General features: G+C 40.2%; 1 protein-coding gene across 4 annotated transcripts in view; it reads left to right on the top strand.

The window, feature by feature from the left end:
* The window catches only part of LOC125466031 (semaphorin-4E-like), a 73,648-nt gene that overhangs the window by 36,248 nt on the left and 11,829 nt on the right, over nt 1-25,571 (top strand). For all 4 annotated transcript variants that reach the window (XM_048560128.1, XM_048560126.1, XM_059638517.1 and 1 more), the window contains 6 exons: nt 9,927-9,989; nt 13,174-13,272; nt 14,712-14,811; nt 18,437-18,547; nt 19,908-20,056; nt 21,839-22,014. In XM_048560128.1, the coding sequence (XP_048416085.1) occupies nt 9,927-9,989; nt 13,174-13,272; nt 14,712-14,811; nt 18,437-18,547; nt 19,908-20,056; nt 21,839-22,014 (698 nt within the window). The remainder of the gene's footprint in view (nt 1-9,926; nt 9,990-13,173; nt 13,273-14,711; nt 14,812-18,436; nt 18,548-19,907; nt 20,057-21,838; nt 22,015-25,571) is intronic.

The raw sequence follows: 25,571 nt of genomic DNA, 5'->3' as shown, positions 1-25,571 counted from the left end.
CTACTACAAAAGTCAGCTCACAGACAATGTACCATGGGACTACTGTGTTACGTTTGTACAGCTGGCTAGGATGAGTCTTTCCTGTAGTGGGCAGGAAGTTGCTATTCAGTTGATGTCTTTGTTTTGGAAAGTCTTTTTGACTTTGGCAGAGTTTCTTCATCTGAGGTCAGGCAGTTAGTTTCAACTGTAATTCTGTGTCACGGGACAGGATTTATCTAGCTGGGAACAGGTTGTTTCTTTCATGTTCAATCTGCACAAAGTGTGAAGGTCTTTAAAGGGGATAATTGCTTTAAAATATTCTGGCAAAACTTGTGTTGTTTAGAAAAGGAATGGTGGCGCTGTAATTTCTGTCACTGTAGTGTGCTATGTTTCAATACCCTAACTATGCATTTGCTTAAAAACAAACATACATGAAAGCCATAATGGGAACTGCAGATCCTGGAGAATCCAAGATAACAAAGTATGGATAACAAGATAACAAACTCCGGACCTAACAAAGTGTGAAGCTGGATGAACACAGCAGGCCAAGCAGCATCTCAGGAGCACAAAAGCTAATGTTTCGGGCCTCGACCCTTCACCAGAGAGGGGGATGGGGAGAGGGTTCTGAAATAAATAGGGAGAGAGGGCGAGGCGGACTGAAGATAGATACAAGACAGTTGCAATGGGAGAGAGATTCCCTGAGGTTGGTCCGGAGGGAGGAGGGTAACTTCTTCAGGTTAGGCATCCCTTGAAGAGGCTTCGCAGTGAGATTAAAATTGTGATTAGACATAATGGGAACTGCAGATGCTAGAGTCCAGCTTCACACTTTATCTTATACATGAAAGCCATGCTGTTTCAGTCAATAAAAATAGTATCAGGTCGGATGGATTGGAAGGAACAGCAGAGAAGATGCAAAAAATAAGGGTGAATATTTAAGCAGGATTAACAGAATTATGGGCAGTGGGAAGGGAGATGGGAAAAGAGAGACTCAAAATTCGTGGTAACATGTACTTTAGGAAGGAATATTATTGGAAAGAGTACAGTTTCCATTTGCATCTTCCATTACATCATAAGACCTGCCCTCCAGTTCAGGCAGCATTCTGGTGAATCTCCTCTGCACCCTTTCTAAAGCTTCTATATCTTTCCTATAATGAGGTGATCCAAACTGAACACAATATTCTAAGTGTGGTCTAACCGGAGTTCTACAGAGCTGCAGCATAACCTCATGGCTCTTCAACTGAATTCCCCTGCCAATGAAAGCCAACACACCATGCGTTGACTTAAGGTTGAGGAAACAAGGATCAGACAGGGCTGTAGAGGTCAACAAGGAAGCCAAGAAGGAACTGAAGAATGGACTTAGGAGAGCTAGAAGGGGGTATGTAAAAACCATGGTGGATAGTATCAAGGAAAACCCCATGGCTTTCTGTACTAATGTGAGGAACAAGAGGATGGCCAGAGTGAGGTACGGCCAATCAGGGATAGTGGAGGGAACTTGTGCGCGGAGTCAGAGGAGGTAGAGGACATCCTTAATGAATACATTTCTTCAGTATTCACCAGTGTCAGGGACCTTGATGTTTGTGAGGACAACATGAAACAGGCAGATATGCTTGAACCGGTTGATGTTAGCAAGGAAGATACACTAGAATTTTTGAAAAACATCAGGATAAGTCCCCTTGGCCAGACGGGATATACCCAAGGTTCTACGGGAAGCAAGAGAAGCGATTGCTGCCCCTTTGGCAATTATCTTTGTGTCCTCACTATCCACCGGAGTAGTACCAGAAGATTGGAAGGTGGCAAATGTCATTCCCTTGTTCAAGAAAGGAAATAGGGATAATCTTGAAAATTACAGACCGGTCAACCTTACTTCTGTGGTGGACAAATTAATGGAGAGGATTCTGAGAGACAGTATTTATGATTATTTGGAAAAGCACAATTTGATTAGAAATAGCATGGCTTTGTGAGGAGCAGGCCATGCCTCACAAGCCTTATCGAATTCTTTGAGGATGTGACAAAACACATCAATGAAAGTAGAGCAGTGGATGTGGTGACTATGGATTTTAGCAGGGCATTTGATAAGTTTCCACATGGTAGGCTCATTCAGAAAGTAAGGAGGCATGGGATTCAGGGAGATTTGCCTGTCTGGATACAAAACTGGCTGTCCAGTAGAAAACAGAAGGTGGTAGTAGTTGGAAAGTATGCAGCCTGGAGCTTGGTGACCAGTGTTGTTCCACAGGGATCTGTTCTGGGACCTCTACCCTTTGTGATCTTTATAAATGACTTGGATGAGGAAGTGGAAGGGTGGGTTAGTAAGTTTGCCAAAAATAGTTGGTGGAGTTGTGGACAGCATGAAGAACTGTTGTATACTGCAGCGGGACATTGAGAGGCTGCAGAGCTGGGCAAAGAAGTGCCAGATGGAATTCAACCCAGAAAAGTGTGAAGTGATTAATTTTGGAAGGTCGAATTTGAATACAGATTTTAGGGTTAATGGCAGGATTCTTGGCAATGTGGAGGAACAGAGGGATCTTGGGGTCCACCTCCATAGGTCCCTCTAAGTTGCTACCCAAGAGGATAGGGTTGTTAAGAAGGCGAATGATATATTGGCTTTCATTGGCAGGGGAATTGAGTTTAAGAGCCATGAGGTTATGCTGCAGCTCTATAAAACTCTGGTTAGTCCACACATGGAATATTGCGTTCAGTTCTGGTCACCTCATTAAAGGAAAGATGTGGAAGCTTTAGAGAGGGTGCAAAGGAGATTTACCAGGATTCTGCCTGGATTGGAGGGCAGGTCTTACGAGGAACGGTTGAGGGAGCTAGGGCTCGGAGCAAAGAAGGATGAGGGGTGACTTGATACAGGTGTACAAGATGAAGAGAGGCGTAGATAGAGTGGATTGTCAGAGACTTTTTCCCAAGACAGAAATGACTGTTATGAGGAGGCATACTCTTAAGGTGATTGGATGAAGGTATGGCGAGAGGTCAGAGGTAGGTTCTTCACGCAGAGAGTGGTGGGTGTGTGGAATGCGCTGCCGGAAGTGGGAGTGAAGTCAGATACTTTGGAGACTTTTAAGCAACTCTTAGATAGGCACATAGAGGATATTAAAATTTTGGACATGCAGGGTAAATTGATTTTAGTATGATAATAGGTCAACACAACAAAGTGGGCTGAAGGGACTGTACTATGCTGTACTGTTCTATGTTCTATGTACAGTAAAGGGATTTTTGTGTGCTCCTATAATGAAACAGTGATGCCAGTGGCTACCATAAAAAAACAGACTTTTAACAAGAGTGTGAGAGGTTTGATTTATAAACAATCTTGTTCTCTCATCTTTGGGCACTTTTCTTAATCCACCATGAAGAAAATCTTTTTATCACTGCAGGAGTGCAGAGCAGATCCAACAATTAGAGCTGTAAAAGACAAATAGTGATGGTAAACAGAGAGGAACGGGAATTTCAAGATAGGTGTTATGATCACTGCAATTAATATTGCATATTTGTTTCAGCCCTGAATAATCGGGATGAAGTTAAAGTCGATCTACAGTTCCTGCAGGTGTGCATGATACCACATCTCCACTCCTACAATCAGTGATCACATCGGTGGACTTTAGACAATTAATATATTTAGGAAGAAATTACTCAAGCCTCTGTCTCCTGCAGGGAAACAACTTCACCATTCCTGATGCATCTGGAACAGATGCAATATACAAAATTCTTGTCCTCCATTTAATTAACGCGTATGCCTTGACTCAGCAGCAAGTGGCTAAATCTCCTTCAACAGTTCTTACTACTGCTAGCAACATCCATGCCCGACATTACGACTGCATTATTGTCATTTATCAAAAGCATAAAGTGGAGTGTGGGACGTCTGACGCCAAGATCAGCTTCACCAGATTTCTCTTCTCATTTGGCCACAAATCTTGGCATAGTCCACGTCACTCAGGTCATTACAGGGTTCTGTCCCATGTCAATCATTAACCTACAATTCAAGAACCAAAACTTACAAGAGATGATGTTAAAAATCTATACAAATCTCACAGTTTATATTGCAGTAGGGCTGGCAGAAGTTCTCAACCTTCTGATAGCCAAGGCCATAATTGAATTGAAAATAAAGATGGATTCTTTTTTGAAAAAGCACAAATTCTAGAGGTGCAAAAGTTGTGAATGAGACTATCAGTAGTTGGCAGATTAAGGCAGGGGTTGAGTTGTACCGTGATTCTGAGGTAGAAATAGGCATTCTTTCTATGCTGAAATTTTTATGCAACTATATTGACATACTTAAGCACTCTCCACTGAAATGGGGCAGCCAATTTAACTCCGCAAGCCTTTTTATTTATCTGCTTTGAGGCTTTCTACAATAATCAGGAAAACAGACCAAAAAAAGAGAAATAAAATTTTTCTCTGTTGTTAACTGCAGTTTTGGCAAAAAACCATAACAAAGTTCATGCTAGTTTAAAATTGTCAATGTAAATGTTAGTTGCTTATCTTGCAGTCTTCCTGTCAGCCTAAACAAAGTATGATGGCACTTTCTTTCTGCTAATATATTTTGATATTGATGTGGGAGTATTTGAGCTCTGCTTTTAAGGAAGATCTCAGTAAACACTATTTAAACACCATCATTATTCAACTACTTTACAGACTTAATGTTAACAACAATTTACAAAGTCTTAACAGTTAACAGCTGATAAGAGTTTAAATCCTTTCTCTTCATCTTCTGTGAGTCAGGCCAACTGTAGCTGAGTGGGTGGGTGGGAAAGTTGCTTCCAGACCTCCCCCCGTGCCGCTCGGAACCATGCACTTGGGAGTGTGGCAAAACAAACCAATAATATCTTGTTTTTTTTACTGACCTTCTTCCTCTGTGAGGAAGTGCTTGGCTTCTGCTGTGTGCTCCCCATAGTGATGTGCCAGGTACTTGTAACTGAAACACAAGCATGTTCCCTTGTCTACTGCTTTTGATGCAATGTGCTGTACTATCATACAGCCTAGGCAGTTTGCCAAGTTGTTTTGTGCTGAGATCTGATTTCTCAGTAGTTTTACATTTGCCTAGAGCTTTGGAAATTATACCAAAAGTACTTGTCTGTGTGACTTCCTTGTCTTTTACCTCCTATGTTGTTGCTATGCTCCCATTTAAACCCATTCAAAAAAGACATAATACATAAGTGATAATGGCAAAATATATAAGATGTGTTAAGTTGAAAAATCATTTACTTTATGCTTTTCGTTTAATGTCTAAGTCTTTAAGTATCCAGCTCAGCACATTTCCAAGAAGTAAAAGATGATCTTCGTAGACAGCTGAACAAAAGCTGGCACTGTAATTCTATATCCTCCAATGTCACTGATTCTTGCAAGACCCGTTTTGGTAACCAGCGGTACTGCAACCATGTTCAGGTGGCTGTACCAAGCAAATAACCAACTTGTCAATACTTTTAGTCTTATCTTTGAAATCATCAGTTTAATGATGAATATAATATATCCAGCAAAAGCCACTTAAAGATAACAATCACTCCCTCAAAGTCACTAAAATAAAGCGCAGATTATTGACTTCAGGAAGCAAGGTGGATGGCACAGCCCTATCTATGTATATGGAGCTGAGGTGGAGATGGTCGAGAGCAGGGATGATCATCAACAGCCTGTGCTGGACCACCTACGTTGATACGATGGTCAAGGTGGCACAACGATACCTCTTCTTCCTCAGGAAGCTAAGGAAATTCGGCATGCCCAAAAGAACCCTCATCAACTTTTACTCATGCACCATTGAAAGCATTTTATCTGGCTTGGTACAATAACTGCTCTGCCCAGGACCGTAAGAAACTACAGAATACTGTGAACACAGCCCAGACCATCATGCAGCCAAGCTTCCATCCATTGACTCCATCTGCACTTCTGGCTGCCGTGGAAAGACAGCCAATATCATCAAAGACCCTACCCAGCCTGGTTATAATCTCTTCGAACCTCTTCTGTCAGGCAGAAGATACAATAACTTAAACACATGCACTAATGGGTTCAAGAACAGCTTCTTCCCTGCTGCCATTAGACTACTGAATGGACCTCTCAAATTTTAAATCTAATGTTGATCTTGGTTTTTGGGCATCTTTTGTGCAGCCATAACTTTGTATTCCTCACACTGTTATATTACCCTATGATCTTTTTAGGTTGTGATCTGCCTGTACTGCAGGTAAAACAAAACTTTTCACTGTACCTAGGTATATGTGACAATAATAAATCAAATCAAATCAAGTTAAAATGGTGCAAGCAATATAGGCGTGAAGAAATTTCCAGAATACTAAGTTGTTAATTGTTCATTCCAGCTGCATCAAAGTCCTGATCCAAGCACAATATTGTGTGCCAGAAGTCAAGGCTAACTGATAAAATGTTGTCTTTCTGCAACCCAGCCTTGAAAATGCTAAGATTGTGGTCGTCTTAATCAAAAGTCAGAGTGTAGGGTTTTTCTTTGGCCATAATTGGAAAGTTATGTGACTTGGTCAAAACTGCAGTGATTGAATACAGTTTCAGTTTTTGCAAAAACTCAATTTATAACATACATAAGCTTAAAGCCTTGGTGCAGAATCCCAATCAGACTTTTTTTTTCCCCATTTACAAAATGTTTCTTGATATATTTGAATTGGAGCCCAATTCAGCTTCTTTATTACAGCTGAAACTATCAGAAAAAGTATGCATTTTTTAAGAAAGATTTAAATTAACTCAAAATGACATTGAACAATTTTCTAGTTCAACTGATGTGCACCAATCAGTATCTTGGTAAATTATCTTCCCAAATAAAAATTTTCTTTTTGATCAAAGTGCCTATTTTAGTACCTACATACCAAATAAAATTAGCCCAATTTTAAGAGCATACTTGAGCAAGCACAATTGGTAAAATCTTACAATTTCTAATTGGGGATGGTATTTTGGTTGGTGTGTGATGAAGACATTGAATCTTGAATCAGTGCAAAAGATCACAGTCTCAAATGCGAGATAACAACGTCTGGAGCTGGATGAACACAGCAGACCAAGTAGCATCTTAGGAGCACAGAAGCTGACATTTAGGGCCTAGACCCTTCGATACAATCTGAAATGCAAGTTTTTGGCAGTATCTTGAGATGTTTTAAAGTCATTGCATTTCTACATAATTTAGTCATGGATTATACTGCTTTTGTTAGTGATAAGGAGTGGAATCTCTACCTCAATGTTACCTGTATTTTAATTTAGTTGGAGGTCAGCTGTGAGTTCCACACAACATTCAAAAGTTTGGCATGTTATAATGAAATAAATGCCTTTTCATTTCACCTTTAATTGTCACCAATGTAGTTGGGGATACAGTTTATTATTTATCAGAACTTTCAATATCCGTGTTGTGTTTGAATCTGTAATTTTCCCAGTTTGAATACAAACATACAATATAAAAGCAGACATAGACCATTCAGTCCCTTGAGTTTGCTGCTCCTTTCAGTAAGATCATAGCTGATCTGTTTGTATTTTGAATTCTATATTCCCATTTACTACACGATTCTTGTTAGTAAGGGAATATGCTCACCTCAGTGGTCCTGCCTTTCCGTGTCTTTGGTGGCAGAGAATTCTGAAGCTACACTATTCTCGAGGTTGGAGGGAGGGGTGTGGGGAATGGGTGCGTGGGGGACGGGTGTGGTTTTGGGGGGAGCGAGGAAGATGTGGTGAGGGTGAAGACTGCTCCTCATCTCTGCCCTGAAGGAACAATCCCTAATTTTAAAACAGTGAACCCTGGTTCTGAACTGACCCACAAAAGGAAACATCCTTTCCAAAGCGGCCTTATGATTATTCAAGATCTTATATACTTCAACAAAGTCACTGCTCACTTTTCTAAGCCCCAGCAGAAACAACCTCAGTCTGTCCAATCTACACAAATAAAATACACAGTTCAATCCTGGTGATCAGTTTAGTAAACCACTTGTGAATTGCTTCCATTGCATTTTCCTCCTTCCTTTTAAAAAGGAGACTGAAACTGCATGCAGTTTTCAAGATGGCCTCACTAAAGCACTGTTTAACTTAAGTATAACAGCCTTCCTTTTATCACAGATAGTCAGAACTGCAGATGCTGGAGTCAGAGATAACACAGTGTGGAACTGGAAGAACATAGTAGGCCAGGCAGCATCAGAGGAGCAGGAAAGTTGGCATTTCAGATTGGGACCCTTCTTCAGAATGTGTTATCTCAGCCTTCCTTTTATATTCAGTTGCATTCGTAACAATGGATAGCAACCCATGAGACTTCTCGATTATGTGCTGTACCTAACTTTTTGTGACTTGTGTACCAGAACACCGAAGTCCCTGTGCACCTTGGAATTCTGCAGTTGTTCACCGATTAAGTAAAGCTGTGTGGCTTTATTCTTTCTTCCAAAGCAAACAACTTTGTATTTTCTCAAATTATATTGCATCTGCCAAATCGTTGCTCACTCACCCAATCTTTGTTTGCAACTTCCTTATATCTTCTTCACAACATACTTTTCCATCTGTCTTGGTGTCATTTGTAAATTTAGCTGCCATATTTTGTTCCCCTCATTCAAAACAATGTTATCAATTTTAAATGGTTGAGACACTGGCACTTGTAGGACACCATTCATTACTTTCTGACAAAGATCCATTTATGTATACTCTATTTGCTGTCAGGAGGCCAATCTGCTATCCATACTAATGTCTTACTTCCTACACCATTAGCTTTCATTTTGCACAGTAACCTTTGGTATGGCATCTTATCAAATGCCTTCTGGAAATGCATGTCTAATGTATCCACAGACTCTCCTCTAACCACATTGCATCTGATTCCGTCAAAGAACTCCAATCTGTCGGTTAAATGTGATTTGCTCTTGATGAAACCATGTGACTGTTCCTGATCAACTTGATTTTTTTCTAAGTACACTGCTACAACCTCTTAATCATTGATTCTAAAACTTTGTCCACAATCGTCATCAAGTTAACTAGGTTAAAGTTTCCTGTTCTCTGCGTTCCTCCTTTCTAGAGTAGAGGGTTCAAATTTTCTACTTTCTGGTACAATTGAATCTTTTTCAAATCTTGGGAATTTTGTAAAATTAACATCAATGTGCCTATAACCTCATTAGCTACATCTTTACAATCCTCGGATGAAATCCATTGGACCCAGAAACATGCCTCCCTGTAGCTCCATTAGTTTGCTGAGCACGACATCTCTAGCGATTTGTAATTTTGCGAAGTTTATCTTCCAACTCTTAAATTACAACTGTTACTAGGATATTTGTTGTATTTTTAAAATGAAGGCAGAAGCAAAATTTTTGCTCATTTCATCAGTTATTTCCTCTTCTCTTAACTCCTATTCTGTCCTATACACCCCCTCAGTACCAAGGATTAGTACATCCGTTTTCTGCTGGATGTTGGTGCATGCCTCCATGCTTGCCAAGACAGACATGTGGAGCATGCAGTGCATCAGAGACTGCAATAAATGCAGGCCAACCATCAATGGTGCAGGCCAGCATCATTTAGACTTAGGTTTCCCTCCTTGTCATCAGATTCCTGAACCACTTCACTAAAGCCTCTACCTTCAGGTTTCTCGTGGTTCCCATTTTACCAAAGTTCAAACCATGTTCAGAGCATATTTTTAAGCCGCTTTTTTTATTTCATTAATTCCTCTAATTATGCATTCCTTTGTTTCCTGCTGACATTAGGTCTGACATTTAATTGTCTTTTTGTCACATCATTTTTGGCTGTGTGTCTTTCCCTATTTCCTTTCCCTTGTGTTCCTTCTGAAATATGATTCATCTTTTATAAGCTTGTTCTGACAACTAGTCATAATGCCTGAAAGATCAACTGACTTGTCTTTCCACAGATGGTGCAAGTCCTGCAGTACTTTCAGTTTTAATTGTTTTTAAAGCCTCCCAAGCTTGCCTCGAATAATGACTCCGTGTTCATCTCTAATGGTACATGTTTACATGTCTCCCTCTCCCTTTTTGCAGGAAATGTGGGCTGTTCCTGAAAGAAAACGGAATGAATGTATGTACAAAGGAAAGTCGAGAGAGGTGTGTTCCACAATTAATATTACATGCAGTGGTAACTAACTAGCTTTATAGCTACTGCCAACAATGGTTCATAGTAATGTGGAGCACTAACTTGTAGAAACATTCTGAAGTGACTTCGGGTTTATTAGAGCAATCTGCTATTCTTCAAGAATATACAACGATATTATTGTTTGTGATCTAAGAGTTTCCATAAACTGTGAATTCTCATCAGTCTTTTCCTGGATATTTCCAAAGAAGTGGAAGATCTTAACTCTTGAACATAAATTATATTCATTCATATCAGAAAAAAATTGTTTTGTAAAATGAAAGCAAGATTTTGATTTTGTAAGAGTCAAGAGTTGTTACAGCACACAGCGCTTTGGCCCATCATGCCCATGCTGGACTTCAAAATCCATCTATTCTAATCCCTTTTTCCAACACTTAGCCCATGGCACCTTATGCTGTGGCGTTTCAAGTGGGTTCATATAAATTTGTTCTTAAATGTCTTCAGGGTTTCTGCCCCTATTACCCTTTTAGACAGTGAGTTCCAGATACCCCCAACCCTCTGTGTGAAGCCTTTTTTCCTCAAGTCCCCTCTAAGCTTCCTGCTCCTTACCTTAAAACAGTGCTCCCTGTGTTATTTACCTTTCTAATAAGGGGAATATCTTTCCCTATGTGTCCTATTAATGCCCGTCAGATTTTTGTACAGCCCAATTAGATGTCTTCTCAGACTTCTCTGCTGTAAGGAAAATAACCTCTGTCTACCTGGTCTGTCTTCACAGCTGACATGCTCTAGCCTAGACAATATCCTGCAGAATCTCTTCCTTATCCTTTCCAATACGATAATATCCTTCCTATAATATGGCAACCAGAACTGCACACAGTTGTCCAACAGTTGTATACAGCTCCGTTGTGACCTTCTTGTTCTTGTATTTGATGCTTTGACTGATTAAGGCAAGTACCCATAATGCCTTCTTAACCACCTTATCTACTTGTCCTTCTGCCTTCAAGGATCTATGGACATGCACACCAAGGACCCCGTGATCCTCTGTTCCTCTTTGGCGTCCTACTGTTCAACCTGAACCAATGCCTGTTCAGTAGTATATGGTCACGAGTTGCCCACATCAGTTTTTCATGTGTGAACATAAGTGAGGGATGTTAGAAAGCTGTTGATGATGGTCATCAAGCTTAATTCCGCCCTGCTCACATAAGTGCTTTCCAGTTCTACAACCCTGTGTTACTGTGATGAAACCCAGGAGCCTAGAGTGATATTTTGGCTTCTCATGCCAACTGCAGGGTTCCTGAGACCACACCCTGAATTTTCATTCCTAAGATTTCGTGAAAATTTCAGTTTCTGAAATTTGACTTGTGTGTTAAGGGGTTAAGGGGCCAGAAACTGTCTTGGATAGTTGGATTTCACTTTAAGGAGTTATGTTTTAACTGGAGTTACAGAAAGAGATGGAGATCACACTGTGCTGGGTGCAGAGGTGTGATATGGGAATGGTCTGCTTCGGACTTTGCTGCAGCTGTTTGAAATTAAATTATAAAACAAAAGGCAGCCTCCATCCACTCACCCCCATCACCATTCTCTGTACTTCACATTCACCTCATGACCTCCACCCATCCAATGTCATCTCATTTCCACCATATCAACTTGTAGTCTTTATCCATTCCACAGTCCTTTTATAGTCCCATGCCAACTTAGTATCAACTCATGTCAATTCATGCTCCCCATGACTCTTTGCTCTTAGACCCTCCTTGCCAACACACCTCCCATGCCCAGGATCTGTGCTGACATTAAATAAAATGTTCTTAGGCATAATTGATGAATTCATTATTTAGGACAAGAAAACACTTTCTGAAAAAAAAAGACTTTCAGTGCATTTAAAATCCTTCAAGTACTTAATCTTTTATAAAATAATTCATTGTATTCATAGACCCACTTTCAAAACTCTAGATTAGATTAGATTAGATTCTCTACAGTGTGGAAACAGGCCCTTTGGCCCAACAAGTCCACACCGCCCCTTGAAGCATCCCACCCAGACCCATCCCCCTAATCTACACCTCCCCAAACGCTATGGGCAATTTTGCATGGCCAATCCACCTACTCTGCACATCTTTGGACTGTGGGAGGAAACCAGAGCACCTGGAGGAAACCCACGCAGACACAGGGAGAATGTGCAAACTCCACACAGACAGTTGCCCGAGGCTGGAATCGAACCCGGGTCCCTGGCACTGTGAGGCTGCAGTGATAATCACTGAGCCACCGTGTATTTGAAATATTTGAAGTTTTCCATCAGGCACACACTGTATATTGATAGGTTATGAAATCTGTTAAGCAGGTCAAATCCTATAGTTTTTTTCAAAAACTTAAAGGACACGAAATTTAAAAACTTTGATGTCTTGATAACCCTTGAGAAATTATGCACATATTTTGTACAAGTTCATGTGTATTTTTGCAATCTTTACAGCACCCTTTTGTATTTCATGCCATCTATCGAAGCTTATTTTGCCAAAAGTCTTCTTTAGTTATTGCAATCTTTACTGCAACATTACATTTTGTAAAATAAGTAGATCATTTGATCTGATAAAATTATATCCTACTTGTTCGTATTGACAACCGTGTTGAAATTGATGCTCAGTTTTACTTCTAAAAGGGATTAATACCAGTTTCTCTAGTATATCATAACTTTGACATTCTCTGAGGTGAGAGGAAGTTGGACTCAATAATAATATTGATCCCTCACTGCCCTATGATAGAACATACACCTGAGCTATAGTTGCTTGATCATGGGAGTAGACTTATCTATAACCCAAACCTGTTCTGCTATTCAGTTTGTCCATTCCTGATCTGTATTTTGTCATCTGTGGTGGAAAATAAATGCAGGAACAACAAATAATGTTACAATGGGCCTCGTCTTTATAAAAGTATGACATTTTATATCACATTAAAAATACTGGTATGTTTTGCCAATAACTGAGGGAATAGTAATCCCAAAACGAGTAAACCGTATTGATATTGCATCTCACTTTTTGCAGTCCAACAGCAGCAGGATATGTTCCTTCCTGTTTTCTGTTCTTCTGAATCTCATGCCACCCATAATCAGACCTGATGTTGAAGATGGTGTGTGAAGTGATCTGTATTAATTGGTAAAGGGCAACGATTGTCTTCAGCATTTTTATGTAATTAATTTTTTCATTACAGACTGATTGTCGCAACTACATACGCATTCTCCAGCGTTTAACTGAAACTAGAATGTACATTTGTGGAACCAATGCATTTCAGCCGACATGCGATTATTTGGTCAGTATACTTGTAGAGATTGGCATCACCTTCATCGATCAATACTTGAGTTTAGAATAATGTGATGAAGTGAGTTGTGAGTTGAGGTCAATTCACATTGTGATCTTTTTCAGCTGATTTCACACCACACAATTTAACCGTAGGAAAATATTGACAAAGAATTAATATTGTAATTTATGTAAAAATTGTTATACAGAATCCTATCAGTACAGATCTTATGAGTAGCTAATCTAGTTCTACTTTGTGATAAACATGTACACACGTAAGATATTATCTGCAGCTCATTGCCACCATTTTCATTCTAGAAATATTAATTTTCACATTAGATTTTGTCAACAATATGCTGATTGCTGAGTAATAAGTTATCATTATAAAGTAAGCCACATGATAAGTATCAATTGCAGTGAAACCTAGAGACATGGAAATGCACTGTGTAACCACTGTGAAATTCGAAATGTGCCTTACACCTTAATATGCTGTACCGAATGAGGTGGCATTGCCGAAGTGATATGCAGGAACAGTTTCACTATGTGACATAGATTTTTCTGATTCCTGTCTCCAGTTTGTGGTTCCTTAGATATCACCACACCACATCACATCAGGATGAAGTGCTAGTGAAGGAAAGTGTATTAATCAAGCCCACATTCTTCTTTTGAAGATTCCTTATTCAATTGATCAAGATTTTTTAAAATTAAAACTTCTTCATGTTCTTGCCTTGTGTACATTTTCTCATAATTTTTATTCCTTTTCCACCCTCCACTCCATACTGATACTGAATGACTGACTCTTGCAGATGTACAGTCTTCAGATAATGTGTCCCAGGTGGCCGTTCTTACTAGTAACCCAAGACAGTAAATATGATTCTATAAACATTGGCTATGAATACATGATATCTAGCCCCTTTCATTGCTAGTGGATATTCTGCTGTGAATGTCATCACAGTTAAGTGTGTTCCCATTCAGGGTTCATACATACATTTTCAAACAAGAATTATAGGATAGTGATCAGAACTGAAATATCTGATTTCTTTTTCTTCACTGCCCCACTCCGTTTCCAAACCTGGAGATATGAAACTCTTGAGCTGGGCCAAACCTAGGTCACGGGTCAGTTGACATTGTTGATACTTCACTGTGCATCTTGACATACTGGGTTTATATCCTTGTAAATTTTGTGCTGGGGGAGTGGTAAAAGATAATTTTGTACCAAAGTAACACAAAATTGTAGTTGTATCTGTGAATAAAATTCTGTGTTGTTAGCAAAGGATTAAAGAGAGCATTGAATTTGCCATTGCTACTCAAGAACTCCTTGAATGATTGGACTATCTTGTTTTTATTGTTCCAAACAGCGATTTTATGAGAAAACTTGTTCACACATAGTCACTGCAAACTTACCTCAGTTGAATTTAACGTACATAAAATAACACATCTGTTATTTAATAGGTAATTAACAATGGCAAAATTGAACTGGAAAACAAGGCTGAAGAGAGTAAAGGACAGTGCCCATTTGATCCTACTCAGGGATATGCCTCTGTCATGGTTGGTACGTAATGTACTTTATCATCTTTGGAAATACTTTTGGTGATTTGTAGCTCTTGCACTGTTGGTGGGACAGAACTTTCATTTATATCCTACCTTGAAGGGGAGGCAGTGGTGTTTCGTTAATGTTACCAGACCAGTGATTCAGACTAGTAATCCACATGTTCTAGGGTCAAAGGTTCAAATCCCGTTGGGGCAGGTCGTGAAATTTGAAAGTGATTTTAAACAAAAACTGAAATTGAAGGTTGTGATGTTCTCGTGGCGTCCATGTAACCATTGTTGGTTGTAGTAAAAATATATCTGGTTAACTGATATCCTTTAGAGAAAGAAATCAACCTTGTTGTTTTCAACCTAATCTGGACTACATGTCATTCCAGACCCACAACAATGTGGTTGCCTTTTACATACTCTCAGCAATTGGGAACAGGTAATAAATGCTGGCCTAGCCCACATCTCATGAACAAATAAAACAAAAAAAAGCACTCATTGTTTCGAAGGAATTACTTTCTTATGATAATTAATGTTATGTACACAAACAGACTGAAAGATGCCAGAAACAGCAATTTAGATAAATGGCCTGTTAATTTATCTTTGTTTGGGTGGCCATTGAGGCAGAATGTTGACCGAGACATGTGACCTCTTGTTCTTTGAATAGTGCCATGGGATCTTTTATGTGTGCCTGAACTGGCAGAGGGCCTCAATATGGGGTCACAACCAAATGATAGTAACACAGAACCTGCAATACCTCCATTGTACTGTAATTGAATATCAGATGAAAGATGCATGCATGTCTGGTTTGAACTTTAAGCAACAATGATCAAAAGATTAGTGGATTGTGTGTTGTCAATGGTGAGATAGAGTGCCATGTTAAAAATGTCCACTATGATCCATCTACTTGTACATGGATGCTCCAATGCTACAGTTGCAACAAGAAGTGACTAAAACAATTTCAATGGTTATTTGAAATGCAGACTGTAATTATATTTTATAATACACTACATTTTTAGTATTCTGACATTCGATGGGGGTGAATATCAAATGCCAGAGTTTCCAAAACTTTGGTGGAAGTCCTGATGCAGAACACATTTTTATTCAGAATCTTACCAAGGATCTATGATTGTACTTGTTGACTAGATTCACTATTATAATGACATTAGTTACCGCAGTTGTCAAGATGGCTGCTTTATGATGTAGAGTGGTGCTAACATCACAGGTTCATTTCTCATACCAGCTGAGGTTACCTTGAAGGCTCTGTGCCTCAAACTCCCTCTCCCATGAGGAGTGGTGTCCTGTGGGTTAAACCACCAGCAGTTGTTTTTTCTAATGAGAGAGCAAACCTGTAGTCCTTTGGAACTGTGGTGACTTTACCTTTGAGGTTTTAGACATGCTCATCGAGTTGGTGGGTTTGGTTGCAAAACGTTTCGTCACCCTGCTGGGTAACATCGTCAGTGTGCCTCTGGTGAAGTGTCAGTGGTCTGTCCCGCTTGTTATTTATATGCCTTGGTTTGCTGGGATGGTTGGTATTACTTTGGTTCAGTTTCTCAGTGGTTTGTACACAGGGTCTAATTCAGTGTGTTTGTTGATGGAGTTCCGGTTGGAATACCAGGCTTTCAGGAATTCTCTGGCCTGTCTCTGTTTGACCTGTACGATTACGAATGTGTTGTCCCAGTTGAATTTGTGTCCCCCTTTGTCTGTGTGTAGTGAGACAAGTGAGAATTGTTCATGAATTTTGGTAGCTAGTTGGTGTCCATGTATCCACATTGTCACACATTCTGGCCTGGCCTATGTAGTGTTTCTCACAGTCCTTGCAAGGTATTTTATATATTACACTGTTTTGTTGGTTTTGTTTATTGGATCCTTTACTATCGTCAGTAGTTGCCATAGGTTGATTGTTGGTTTGTGGACTACTCTGATACTAAGGGATATGAGTTGTCTTGTGGTCATCTCTGAACTGTCCTTGATGTATGGTAGGGTGATTAGTGAGTTTGGTCATGTTGTGTCTTCCTGTTGTGCTTTGTCTCGGAGGTAACAGCGGATTGTGCTTTTTGGGTATCCATTCCTTTTGAAAACTCTGTATAGGTGCTCCTGTTCTGCTTTGCATAGTTCCAGGTTGCTGCAATGTGTTGTGGCTCATTTAAATGGTGTCCTGATGCGGCTCCATTTGTGAGTGTTGGGATGGTTGCTTGTGTAATTGAGTATCTGGTCCGTATGTGTGGTCTTTCAATATACACTAATCTGGAGCTCCCCTTTGCTTTTGCATTCTGCCTTTATGTACGGGAAGGTAGCTGGTTGTTCTCTTCTTCTTTTGTGAGTTTTATCCTGGTAAGAACATTGTTTATGTGTTGGTGAGTTTCTTCCAGTTCTGTGCATTTAATATTCACAAAGGTGGCATCTACACATTGGATCCAAAGTTTGAGTTGTATAGTGAGGAGCACCGTCCATTCTAACTTCTGCATTACTGCTTCTGCAATCAGTCCTGATATTGGGGATCCCATTGACGTTCCGTTGATTTATTTGTATATGCTGTCGTTGAAGGTGAAGTGTGTTGAGAGGTATAGATCTAGTAATTTCTTGGTGGTGTCCTAATTGATGTTGTTGGTGTCCTGGGTTGTCTGCCTACTTGATTCTCCCAGTAATGTGCCAATTGTTTCTTTGCAAGGTTGATGTTTATGTGTGTAAATAGTGCTGTTACGTTGAAGGATATCATCATCTCATCCTCTTTAATCCTGATGTCCATGATAATGTCGAAGAATTCTTGGGAGGAGTGGATGGAGTAGGTAATGTTGTCCACTAAGTATTTAAATTTCTGTTGTAGTTCTTTGGCAAGTCCATATGTTGGTGTGCCTGGTAGTGAGACGGGAGTCTGAGGGAGATCCCTGCTTTCTGTATTTTGGGGAGTCCGTAGAATTGGGGTGTGTCGGATCCCCATGGCTTCATTTTTTGGTAGCCTGTCTTGATGGTGTCTCCTGAGTTGTGTAACTTCTTCAGGGTTGTTGTAATCTGGTTCTCTGACTGTGGTCAGAGATAATGGGAACTGCAGATGCTGGAGAATCCAAGATAACGAAGTGTGGAACCCTGCAGCCCAGTGGTATCAATGTGGATTTCACAAGCTTCAAAATCTCCCCTCCTCCCACTGCATCCCAAAACCAGCCCAGCTCGTCCCTGCCTCCCTAACCTGTTCTTCCTCTCACCTGTCGCCTCCTCCCACCTCAAGCCGCACCTCCATTTCCTACTTAGTAACCTCATCCCGCCCCCTTGACCTGTCCATCCTCCCTGGACTGACCTATTCCCTCTCTACCTCCCCACCTATATTCTCCTCTGCAGGCTCCATCTCCGCCCCTTTAACTTGTCTGTCTCACCTGCACCTATCTTCTCCTCTATCCACCTTCGATCCGCCTCCCCATCTCTCCCTATTTATTTCAGAACCCTCTCCCCATCCCCCTTTTCTGATGAAGGGTCTAGGCCCGAAACGTCAGCTTTTATGCTCCTAAGATGCTGCTTGGCCTGCTGTGTTCATCCAGCTCCACACTTCGTTATCTCACATTCTATTCATTTGAGTTTATTGGCAGTACAATGTGTGATAGCTGTTTCAGTTGATTTTTAGATTAACATAATTTCATGTATTTTAGATGGAGAATTCTACTCTGCAACAGCCAATAACTTCCTTGGCACTGAGCCTATTCTATTGCGTAGCCTGCAAAACAACCTGAGGTCTGAAAATGGGATTTCCTGGCTAAATGGTGAGCACAATTCTTGTGTGTGACGCTGAAAGTCCCCAGCGGGTCCTTTTCACCATTCAAGTTTTATTTCATTGTTTGCGGAGCAGCACAGTGGAGAACATGTAAACTTTGGTTTGTTGTGTCAACTATAAAATTGAAGACTGGGAGTGTAATGTAAAACTCAGAGGAATTTTGTTCACTGATTATTTGTTTTTATTTTGCTGCAGAAAGGCTGCTCAAGTCTGTTAACAACTTTAAAACAAAAGTAATAAAATGAAACCGACCAATTTTTGTTTGGTGCTTTTGAGAATGAAAATACTGGTTCAAATGTTCTTGTTTACTAATGATACTGTTACAGATAAGACCATCTTGGGATGCTGTTACTCAAAAGCTGAAGTGCAGGGTTTGTGAAAAACTCTCCCAACAAAATCCTGTGTCATCAAAGTGAGAAGTTTTGATTGAGAAATTTCTGAATGAAGAATATGGGCCCAGCAAGATTTGGTGCAGAGCAAGTCTGTCTCTGTTAGTCATGATAATAATGTGTTTCAATTGACTTTATTTAGTGGATCCATTCTTAGTATGTTACTGCTTAACTTGTTTCACAATGGACATTTACAGCTGACAGGCTTTTATCTCATCAAGCTGGACAAGATTTGAACGAAGTGTCTTGCTTCTTGATTACTCAAGGTTCAATTATTAACAACTTCCTGGCTCACATGTTAGTACTAGCTGAGCTGATTAAATGACCAACTTGTGTCCCAAAAATTCAAATTAATTCATTAGCTGATACACGGTTCTCCTAACCCTTGATTTGCCTAAACTGTGTATAGGTGCATGGTCTCTATTTAATCACTGTTGGTAATGCACTGAGATTGGAAACTGGGCAGAGTTGAGAAATCAAATCACTTGTTGCACTGTCTGATTTGTTTAACTTGGGGAAATCATATCAAAGATCATAAATTATATTCATAGCAACAAATGATGGGAATTTTAAAATTAAATACTTCTTTTGGATTGAACCACATACTTTTTTTTTAAATACTTACCTTTATAGAACTGGTTTAATATTTGCTAACACTATAATATTACTGCCTCAAGACATTGTTTCTATCATTTTGACACTTCGAAGAATTGTGTTTCAGAATACATTTTTCTTGTTGTCTATATAATATTGCCAATTTGATATGCAGATTGCAGATTTCCCAAGCAAACATTGAAAAAATCTCAGATCTGGCAGCATTTTAGGAAAACATTGATGTTTCAAGTCCAATATGACTTCTTCTGTACTCTCAATCTCCCTTTGTGGAGTTGATCATTTTTCTTTGATAAATTAATCACTTTCACTGGATTGTTGGATTAATGTACTTTTTTAAAAAAACAGATCCTAATTTTGTTCATTTGGATGTGGTGCAAGAAAGTGAAAATGCTGATGGAGATGATGATAAAATCTACCTTTTCTTCAGTGAAACTGCTGTTGAGTTTGAATTCTACAATAAACTTGTGGTTTCAAGAATTGCCCGAGTATGTAAGGTGGGTGCTGTCATAAAGTGCAGTGGCAGAATTTAATTGTGTTATTATTAATAATATGCCAAGCAAAATGATAGTGTTGCCATGCAATGCATTGAACACCTGGGCATTGGTATAAATCAAGTCTAGACTGATGGGATACGACTGACCTCAACCCACTAAATGAATTAATTTTGAATACTTACAGCTCAATTTTAATTCATATGGATCCACAGCATTCAAACTTGTCCCAAATTGAATATCATTGCCACTAAAGCAAACACAGAAATCCAGCAGGTCTGGTAGCATCTATGGAAAGAAAACAGAATTTTCATCTCAAGTGGTCACAGGACTCAACATTAACTCTGTTTTCTCTCCTCAGCTGTTGCCAGGCCTGCTGAGTTTCTCGAGCAATGTCTACGTTTGTTTATTTCTCATCTCCAGCATCCACAGTTCTTTGCTTTATATCATTGCCACTAATCCCAGTATGTAGGAAAATGGGACAGCTCATTTAGAATTGAGACAGATCTTTACGTTGGAGTAAATAAAACTTTATTCTGCATCTTATCTTGCTCAATAAGATCTGTGATTTGCTGAATGCTCAGTTTCTCAGCACTGATGTCCCTCCTTTCAAAGAATATAAGCAGCTAAGAAGAAAAAGCATGCTAGAAATATAGGGCAGTCCAACAAAATCAGACAATTCATCTAATGTATGCTGTGCAAAAGTGTACAGTTTTGATGTATCACTCTGCCTTAACAATCAATGTTAGAACAGGCAACAGGTGACTCTTTGCATTCGAGAAATGACCAACTTCAATAAAGAAGACAAAGCAACGATAACAAATGTTCCTCTCACTAATTAAACAAGATTCCTTTTTGAGAAAAAGCCATAAAGCACCCTCTGGTAGTTGCATGACTCTCTGGTGGAGTGATTTAAACTTCACAGTTGCATTGAATGTACATATTGTTTTTATTGTATTTACTAGCAGTACAAGTGATATTATAACAAGCTCACTGTGCGGGAGGAAACGCTGAATGTGGGAGGTCTTGACTCTTGAGAAGTCTATCTTCTGTTGCTAGTGATTAAGTAATGTCAAAAGTTAAAGCCAAGAAGAAGTATACCCACCCAACCAAAAGGGACTGAAGTGATCGTACACATTCCAAAAAAAATTAATTGTTCCACCCAATACATACAACTGATCACTGCAGCCGTTTTCAGGATAATTGCTTAATTATATCAAACTAAATTAGTAATGTGTGACTGAATTTATTTTAAATCAGAACAAAAATGTGCTGAAAATGTCATAAACTGTTTTCAAGTTGTTACTTTGTTCTGTGTAAACTAGATTATAAATCAGTGACTGAATATTTCAAAACAAAAAGAGTGTTGAAAGCACAGAGTAGGCGAGATATCAATGAAAATTTACCATAGATTAACATTGAGCTGACAGATTTCATCAGAGACTGTGTTTTCTCATCACTAAGTGCCACAATGTTTAGCCTTTTTGCCCACTGAACCAAATGGGACTCTTCAGTAATTGTTTTTTTACTAAATCGTTATGGACTTTATATTAGCCCCATTCCCAAGTCAGATAGGAGAGACTTTATGGGAGTTGAAAGCACTGTTCTTTTCCTCCCATTTGCTGTGCCATTTCTCCACGCCAGCACTCTTAAATGTGAATCACTCCACTGAGCATTCTAAGTAGTACCATTGACAAAGTTTGGACATCTGGATATCTTCTGCAAATGATCAATATTTCATAAAATGAGTTTCTGCTGATGTTTGCCTATTATTTTGGATTTAAGGGTGATCGTGGAGGCCAGCGGATTCTCCAGAGGAAGTGGACCACCTTCCTGAAAGCCAGCCTACTGTGCTCTTCCCCAGACTTGAACTGTCCGTTTAACATCATTCAAGATGTTTTTGTGCTGAGGACATCAAACTGGAGGAATAATATTTTCTATGCAGTTTTTATTTCTCAGTGGTAAGGATGGACAGAATTACATACTTATAATCCAAAGAAATGATGTTGATAAGATTGTGTAATCCTATTTTTGTAACTGAAGTTGAACAAATCAGTGTCCCCAGTGATTGTGTTTCCTCAACAGCTGTTTTTGCCTTTTTCGCTTGTATTGGGTGGACTCATCAGTAGTATTCACAAGATATAATGCTAATGAATATATTGAATGGGCTCTTCTTAATACTTCAAAATTGAGGTATTGCAATTTGCTTGGTTGGTTGTTTTTAACCTGGTAACAATTATTCAATTCAGAAAATATTTCCTGTTTATTTCCCCCTCCTATCCAAACAAAGCCTCCGTTCTACTGAGGTAATATCCGTGGTGACCCAGCTGTTTGCTGGTAATTTGCCCAAATGATCATTGTCAATACAGTGTGGAGCTGGAGGAATACAACAGGCCACGTAGCATGAAAGGAGCAGGAAAGGTAACGTTTTGGGTTGGGACATTTCTTCAGAAATAGGCAGTGGAACGGAAGCTGGGAAATAAATAGAGACAGGAGGGGAGGGGCTGGGGAAGGTAAGTGGGATGGTGATAGGTGAATGCAGGGAGCGAGTGGTGGGGATTGCTCAGTGGGATGGGTGGGACAGACAGGTGAGAGAGAAGATGGACAGGTTGTGTTGGGTCAAGGAGACAGGGACGGAGGGAGGGTTGGACATGGGATAAGGCCAGGGTTGGGGATATATTAAAACTGGTGAATTCCATGTTTAGGCCATCGGGCTGCAGGCTCCCAAGGCTGAATATGAGGTGCTGCTCCTCCACATTGTGTACCTTCTGGTCGCCAACCATTTTAACTCCCCTTCCCACTCCCTGGGTGATATGTCCATCCTGGGCCTTCTCAAGTGCCACAATGACACCACACACAAACTGAAGGAGTAGCACCTCATATTCAGTCCACCTGCTGTGGGTTGACCCACAATGCCATGAGAGAGGGAATTCTAGGAATTTGACCTAATGTCAGTAAAGGCACAGCGATTTATTTCCAAGTCACAATGGTGAGTGGCTTGGAGGGGAACTTGCAGGTTGTGGTGTTCCCATATACCTGCTACTCTTGTCTTTCTAGGTGGAAGTCATCTTGGGTTTAGAAGGTGCTACCTGAGGATCTTTGGTGAATTTCAAGTATATCTTGTCGATAGTATGTGCTGCCACTGCTGAATATTGGTGGTAGAGGCAATGGATGCTTGTGGATGTAATGCCAGTCAAGTGGGCTGCTTTGTCCTTGATGGTGTCAAGCTTCTTGAGTGTTTTTGGGGCTGCACTCTTCCAGGTAAATGGGGAGTATTCACACTCTTGACTTGTGCCCCCTGGATGGTGGACAGGCTTTAAAGCTTTGACAGGAGATGAGCCACTCACCGCAGTATTTCTAGCTGCTGTTCTGCTCTTGTAGCCACAGATTTTACATGGTGAGTCCAGTTGAGTTTCTGGTCAGTGATAACCCCTGGGATGTTGAGTTGCCCTATATGTTTCATAGCATTTTTGCCCTAGATGTGGCAGACAAGGGAACCTGGGGTCCTATTAAACAGGGTGGTGCACAGGTAGGACACCCTCTTCCCTCAGGACAAGCAGAGGAGGCCATGACAATAGATCATGCCAGCCTGATCCAAGGTTTCCTCCTGGGTCAGTGCAGTCTCAGCTATCTGAAGAATGCACAGTAATGTAAGACGAAGTCAATAATATTCTCCATTCCACCAGTGTAAGTGCCATTATCTTACCTCTAATATTTCACATTCATTCTATCTCTACTTATATACCCACCTTTTACCAAAGCTTATACTCTACCACCCTTATTATTGCCTGCACTCACTCGGTCTCATCAGCCTAACTCCTGACAACACTAACCTTGTACGCCCTCTGCACTTCCTGCTTACTAGCTCAGGACAACTCATCACCTGCACTCAAAGTAAAAGCTTTGCCACCTAATTTCATCTCCCATTATACCTGCCTCTCTGTCATTCCAGGAGGGACAGATCCCACAGTAGGGTAGAAAGTGTCTAGATGGGTGTTGGGTTGCCCAACATTTGACTCATCAATTCTTATGTGTAGAGAATCCTTACTGTGACCCCACCCCAAGCAGCTGACTGATTGTGTGCAAGCCACTAGACAGGGGCTGCCCTTGATTTACTACATACGTATACCCAGAGCAAGGGCTGTCTCCCTGGACTTGGCTGAGGATGGCTGAGAACTATGACAAACTTGCTGGCTTTGTGTCTGAGCTAAAATGGCAAGATAATGCATCAATACTGTAAGCTTGACATCTGTGGTTGAGGGGATAGTGCACAAAGGCAAGGCAAGGCACTGCAAGACAGGGATGCTGTGAACATTGAGGTAGGTTTAGAGTGAGTGGACCCTATGACTGTAGGTGAATAGACTACAGATGCAACCTGGTCCAGTCCATGAGCTGGGTGCATCTCCCTCAGCACTGGATTAAATTGCAGCATGAAAGTTGCTGATCTAACCTGAGGTGCAGCAATGAAGTGCAAAAACATTCTGTAAGTGGATCTGAGATGTGTCATGAGGGTCTTAGTGACTTGCACATGTTGGATGCAAATATCTGTGGACGTATGGTGCATGTGGGCCCTGCCATGCAGCTTGCCCTGAGATGTTGGTGCCTGGTATCCAAGATTTGAGGTCCTTTCAAGCAAGTGACAAGGTATCTGCTCTGACTTCCATGTTGAATTCTCAACATTTAGCTCAATGGGAAGATGAATATTACTAAGGCAAGTTAAAAAATTAATAAGGCATTTAACAACCTCCATCACAACTTGCCACAGCTTGGCCAGAAACGCATCACAGCTAGCAAATGCACAAACGATTCAGCAATTTGCAGCAGTTAGAGCTGGGCTTTTCTGGACTTCCCTCATGATTCTGCACAAGCCATGTTGTCAATAGGCTTGTAAGTTTCCATCGTCAATGTCAACACATTATTCAACAATGGAGGACAATATAATCTAGCCCAGTCCTATTCTCTCAAATCTGTTACAGGATAGTAATCACATTGAGAAATGCTGAAATATTATTTTATCTCTTGTCCCTTCCTCACAAAATGCTCCCAGGACAGTAATGAAGATTTGTCATCAAAATGCTAACCTGAATAAAACTGGTTAAACCCATCAGATTGGGAACTGAACATGTTTTTCTGAGCTTGCTGTGTAGGAGGTGGTGCTTGGTCAATGTACATTCTCCACGTTGGCATTCAACCAAAATCAAGCTGCCACCTGGTCAGCACCTTCACTCATGCAGTATAAATTGTTGCTCACTTTGAAATCTCTGATGAGTGCAAGAAGAAAAGCTTTGACAGCATGTCTTGTTTTTTCAGCATAATCACTTAGATTCATACAGCACGGAAACAGATGACATCCACACTGAGTTACTGACAAGAATTTATAGAATAAAGGAAGTTTTTTTTAATAATTGAAAGCAGTCTATCAGCAACGGTAACCTTTCATTATTTGTGTTTCCACGTTGTTACTGACTTCATTGTCTTTTGCGGATCATTTCATGACCAATGAGTCTGATGCTGGATG

Source organism: Stegostoma tigrinum, chromosome 30 (assembly GCF_030684315.1).
Source record: "Stegostoma tigrinum isolate sSteTig4 chromosome 30, sSteTig4.hap1, whole genome shotgun sequence".
NCBI classification, from domain to species: Eukaryota; Metazoa; Chordata; class Chondrichthyes; order Orectolobiformes; family Stegostomatidae; genus Stegostoma; species Stegostoma tigrinum.
Note: the sequence above shows the minus strand (reverse complement) of the source record. Positions and strands in the feature narration are given on the sequence as shown.